At 47.4% G+C, this 5960-nt stretch overlaps 1 protein-coding gene across 1 annotated transcript in view; it reads left to right on the plus strand.

Annotated features, from left to right (window-relative positions):
- Positions 1 to 930: 930 nt before the first annotated feature.
- LOC107299476 (major histocompatibility complex class I-related gene protein-like) overlaps positions 931 to 5960 on the plus strand; it is a 25491-nt gene continuing 20461 nt past the window's right edge. The window contains exon 1 of the mRNA XM_015828830.1: positions 931 to 1000. Within this exon, the coding sequence (XP_015684316.1) occupies positions 931 to 1000 (70 nt within the window). The remainder of the gene's footprint in view (positions 1001 to 5960) is intronic.

The raw sequence follows: 5960 nt of genomic DNA on the forward strand, positions 1-5960 counted from the left end.
AAGCAACGGATGGGACCTAATCAAGGAGAGAAGCAACCTAGAACTAAGGAGAAATTTCCTGACAGTTAGAATAATTAACCAGTGGAACAACCTGCCTCCAGAAGCTCTCAATGCTCCAACACTGGAAGTTTTTAAGAAGAGACTGGACAGCCATTTGTCCGAAATGGTATAGGGTTACCTGCCTGAGCAGGGGGTTGGACCTGATGACCTCCAAGGTCCCTTCCAACTTTATTATTATTATTATTATTATTATTATTATTATTATTATTATTATTATTATTATTATTATTATTATTATTATTATTATTATTATTATTATTATTATTATTATTATTATTATTATTATTATTATTATTAATTGTTATTGTTATTGTTAATAATTATTATTAATTATTATTAATTATTATTATTATTATTTTCATAGGAAGACGCGTCTTCACCTTGAAGATGCCCCAAGAGCCTTTGAGCGTTTTCATCCCAAGCGAAGGTTACTTGGGGTTCCTGATCTTCACCTGATCCTCGACTGCGGGGGGGGGGCTGGGCGGGGTCTGAAAGGGACGCGGCCTCTTTGTCCCTTCCTCTCCCGCTTCCCAGGAACAGATAACTCTCGGACTCTTTGACCCCCGCAGATCCGCCTCTCCCCCACAGATCCGCCTCTCCCCCAGGACGGGGAATTCCTGGAATGGGATGTTCTTGAACTTGTGACTCAAAGGAAACTTTCGCTTCCCTTTTCCAGCTTTCCTCAAAAGTTTTATCTGGTTGTCTGCCTAGCAACCGTAGACGTCATGGGAATGGTTTTTTTTTCTTACTGGTTGAGCTTAGCCAATCACCGGCTCGCTCTGAATTATTGCGCTATTGATCGCCCCGAGCGCCTCTTTCTTTGCCTGTGACAGCAGGAGAGCGGAGCGCAGGTTGAGGATGACGGACAGGATGGCTCTGCGCTCTGCGCCCCTCTGGCTCCTGTTGTTGGGGGTGGTCGCTCTACAGCAGATGTGCCTCGGTGAGTCCCTTCCAAGATGTAAGGGGTTCTGCCCCGTTTTTCTGCTGGTAGGAAGGCATCCAGGGAATATCTCTCTCTCTCTCTCTCTCTCTCTCTCTCTCTCTCTCTCTCTCTCTCTCTCTCTCTCTCTCTCTCTCTCTCATTCTCTCTCTCTGTGTGTCTGTCTGTCTCTGTCTCTCTAACTCTCTCTCTCTCTTTCTCTCTCTCTGTCTGTCTCTCTCTCTGTCTCTCTTTCTCATCCCCTTTTTCTGCTGCTGGTGGGAATCCATCCACGGAAGGTCTGTCTCTCTGTCTCTCTCTCTCTCCTTCCCTCCCTCCCTCTCTGCTGCCGCTCTCTCCCACTCCCCATCTCCCCGAGCCAGTCTAGGAACAGGACAAGGTGGCCCCTCCAGATGCCAGTCTCTCCTTTTTGCTGGAGAGGGTCAAGCAGAGGCCAGCGTGTAGAATCCCCCTTCTTTTTCGGAAACAAAAGTTAGGGATGGGACTCATCTCCCAGCTGATCTCCTGGAGGTACCGAGAAAAGTGGAGCACCTACGACACCGACACACACAGCCCCCACTCAAGGTTTCACGGCGACTTTTCTCTCGTCCTAGCCGTGGTCTCCTCCTGTTGAAGTGCTCGTAGAAAGCACCTTTCGGAAGAAAGTTTGAGCTGCAGAGTAAATCTGGTGCATTGCAAGTACCTCTGAATGACAGCATGAATGTCCTAACTGGGCTCCTGAAATGAAGCAATCTAATCAATTGGAATAGGGCTGGAAGGGACCTTGGAGGTCTTCTAGTCCAGGGCTTTTCAACCTTTTCACCCATTGTACCACTTTTAGGATATGGCAATATCCGAGTACCACCAGTCGCCTAGCAAGGTGTCAAAAACTTGATGACCAAAAAAAAAAAAAAGGAAAAAAGTGATAAAGTACAGGTAGTCCACGACTTACAACAGTTCACTTAATGACTGTTTGAAGTTACAATGGCACTGAAAAAAGTGCCCCCCAAGCCACAGCCGAGCAAGACGCCTGCCCACCCAGCGACGCTCTTCCTCCTGTTTGAGGTTTTCATTGTGAGCATTTCTGTTGAGGATTGGCAGCGGGGGTGGGGTGGGGTGTGTTTGGTTTTTATTCCCCCCGTCTGTTGGATGGTTGCAGCAGGTTTTGGTCACTTCACATGACCTTGGTACACTGTGACCGTCATAAATATGAATCAGTTGCCAAGCATCTGAATGTAAATCACAAGACCCTGGAGATGCTGCAACATTCCAGCTGATCGACGCTTCTTCTGGGCTCAGCAGAAGCGCCAGGATCAGCACCGAGCTCCAGCTGGAGCCTGGCGCTGATCCTGGCACTTCCACTGAGCCCTGACAGCCCTGAAGAAGCGCCGATCAGCTGGAAAGCGGCACTGATTCTGGCGCTTCCGCTCAGCCCTGACAGCCTTGCGGCTCCAACCATCTCTCACTCAGGCTTCTGCGGTGCTGCCACCAGTTCAGCTCATTCCCCTCCCCCGCTACCACTTTTCTAGGATGGTCGCGTACCACCTGCCAGGTGCCAATGTACCACAGGTGGTACCCATACCACTGGTTGAAAAGCCCTGTTCTAGTCCAACCCTCTGCTCAAGCAGGAGACGCTACAATCAGCATAGACCAGTGATGGCAAACCTTTTAGAGACCGAGTGCCCAAACTGCAACCCAAAACCCACTTATTTATCGCCCGGTGCCAGGTGGGCGTGGCCCACTTGGTGGGCGTGGCTGTGGTGGTCATGGCAGACTGGGTGGGTGTGGCCAAGGTGGGTGTAGTCACCTCAATGATGCTTGTGGGGAGGGACGCCTGTGGGGGCTGGGCAGGGTTGGGTGAGATCCGGGGGGTCTCTGGCAGGTGGGATGGTGGGCAGGAGGTCCATCCTGTGGGGTGAAGTGAGGCAAGGCGAGGCGAGGCAGGGCAGGGCAGGGGTGCCATTGTCGCAGGGCAAGGTGAGGCAGGGGCCGGGGTGGCTGCTGCCTGACACCATCGGCCCCCGCACACAAAGGCCAGCGAGCACATGGGGGCCGACAGTGTCCATCAGCAGCCACAGCCTGCCAACCCCTCAACCGGCGCACTCTGGGGCTCCGCAGCCCATTGCCAGCAGTTCAGAGAAGCCTCCTCTGAGCTGGACGGATAGCCGACAGCTGAGCAGGCGATGCAGTGGGTCATGCCCGGGAAAAGGAGAGCATGCGATGGCAGGAGGGATGGGATGGAGGGGAGGGAAACCAGCTGTGCTGGGATACATCCGGGCGGCTGGTTGAAGAGGGATGGTTGCCATCTCCAGGGCATGGCGCACGTGCCCACAGAAAGGGCTCTGAGTGCCGCCTCTGGCACGCGTGCCATAGGTTCACAACCATTGGCATAGACAATCCTATCATCAGCAGTGAGATTTTCTGTGGAATGAGGGTGAGCCCCACGGAGTCCTGGGTTCAAAGCCCATTCCTGATCAGATGCCTGAACTCTGGGATGGGAGGGGGAGGGGCTGCCTGGCTTCATTGCGGCAGCTGCCTTCCCGCTCCCTTTGACTGCCCACATCACCCCAGCAAGGGCTTTGAGTTTCTCCAAAGGGTCCCATGGCCTCTGCTTTCACTTGTATGCCTCCTTCCCCCTCTCCCTACCCTGTTTTATAAAATCTCTCCTCAAATCTTTATTTATTAACAACCCACATTGGCCCCCCGGTGAGGCGAGGATTTCATTTTATTTTTTTCCCTCATGAAACTGGGTGACCAGGTGGGGTTTCTTGCTGCTTTTGATCTTCTGGTGGTGCAGTGGTGAGAATGCAGGACTGCAGGCTACTTCTGCTGATTGCCAGCTGCCTGCAATTTGGCAAACAAAGTCATTACTAAAAGCCAACATGGGTTTGTCAAAAACAAATCATGCCAGACAAAATCTTATTGCATTCTTTGACCAGGTGACAAAATTAGTGGACCAGAGGAATGCTGTGGATATAATTTACTTGGACTTCAATAAGGCATTTGATAAAGTAGATCACAACCTACTACTTGATAAGATAGAAAAATATGGGTTACATAGCATCACCACCACATGGATTCGTAGCTGGCTGACCGGCCGTACTCAGCGTGTGGTCCTCAATGGAACCACATCTACATGGAGGGAAGTGTGCAGTGGGTGCCTCAGGGCTTTGTTTTCGGCGCAGTGCTCTTCAACATCTTCGTCAATGATCTGGATGAGGGGATAGATGGGGAATTCATCAAATTGGCAGACAACACCAAGCTGGCAGGAATAGTCAACACTCCAGAAGATAGACTTAAGATACAGGAGGATCTTGACAGACTTGAACACTGGACGCTTTCTAACAAAATGAAATTCAATGGTGAAAAAAATAAGGTTCTATATTTAGGCAACAAAAATCAAATGTACAGGTATAGTAGGTGGTACCTTGCTCAATAGTAGTAAATGTGAGAGGGATCTCGGGGTCCTCGTGGACCATCACTTAAATATAAGCTAGCAGTGTGCTGTAGCTGCCAAAAAAGCCAACACAGTAGTAGGCTGCCTTAACAGAGGGATAGAGTCAAGATCACGTGAAGTGTTAATACCACTTTATAGCACCTTGGTAAGGCCACACTTGGAATACTGCATCCAGTTTTGGTCACCACATTGTAAAAAAGATGTTGAGACTCTAGAGAGAGTGCAGAGAAGAGCAACAAAGATGATTGTTGAGTCCCGCAAGGGAGATAGGGCGGTATATAAATTTAATAAATAAATAAATAAATAAATAAATAAAAGATTAGGGGACTGGGGGCTAAATCATATAAGGAATGATTGCTGGAATTGGGTATATTTAGTTTAATGAAGAGAAGGATGAGGGGGGACATGATAGCAGTGTTCCAATATCTCAGGGGCTGCCCCAAAGAAGAGGGAGTCAAGCTATTCTCCAAAGCACCTGAAGGCAGGACAAGAAGCAACAGGTGGAAACTAATCAAGGAGGGAAGCAACCTAGAACTAAGGAGAAATTTCCTGACAGTTAGAACAATTAATCAATGGAACAACCTGCCTCCAGAAGCGGTGAATGCTCCAACACTGGAAATTTTCAAGAAGAGACTGGACAGCCATTTGTCTGAAATGGTATAGGGTTTCCTGCCTGAGCAGGGGGATGGACTAGATGACCTCCAAGGTCCCTTCCAACATTATTATTATTATTATTATTATTATTATTATTATTATTATTATTATTATTATTATTATTATTATTATTATTATTATTATTACTACTACTACTACTACTACTACTACTATTACTATTACTACTACTACTACTATTACTATTATCATAATATGACCTCCAAGGTCCCTTCCAACATTATTATTATTATTATTATTATTATTATTATTATTATTACTACTACTACTACTACTATTACTATTACTATTACTATTACTATTACTATTATTACTACTACTACTACTATTACTATTATCATAATATGACCTTCAAGGTCCCTTCCAACTTTACTATTATTATTATTATTATTATTATTATTATTACTACTACTACTATTACTACTACTACTACTACTACTACTACTACTACTACTATTACTATTATCATAATATGACCTTCAAGGTCCCTTCCCTAACCCTAAACTGCTCAGAGAGGGCTGTAACACACTATGAATCGGTATATAAGTCTGTGCTATTGCTATTGCTTGCTATTCTGCGGGTGGAACCCCTATTCTCCCTGTAGGTGACTGCAGCCTCCTTAGGCCAGTCTGTTTGAGGCCTTGCTGGAAGACGGAAGGGCACAATTGAGGGGGGCAGGTAGATTTTGGGGTTCCTGTCCTCCCTTTGATCCTGCTTTCTCTTCCCTTTCTCTCTCAACCCCTTCAGAAGCTGCTTTTCTGCCTCTCCCTCCCTCCCTCTTTCCACCCTCTGCCTCCTCTTCCTCTTCCATCATCTATTCCTTCATTTTCCCCTTTCTCCTCTCCACCCCTC

Source organism: Protobothrops mucrosquamatus, unplaced genomic scaffold (assembly GCF_001527695.2).
Source record: "Protobothrops mucrosquamatus isolate PMUCROS unplaced genomic scaffold, P.Mucros_1.0 scaffold4994, whole genome shotgun sequence".
Lineage (NCBI taxonomy): Eukaryota > Metazoa > Chordata > Lepidosauria > Squamata > Viperidae > Protobothrops > Protobothrops mucrosquamatus.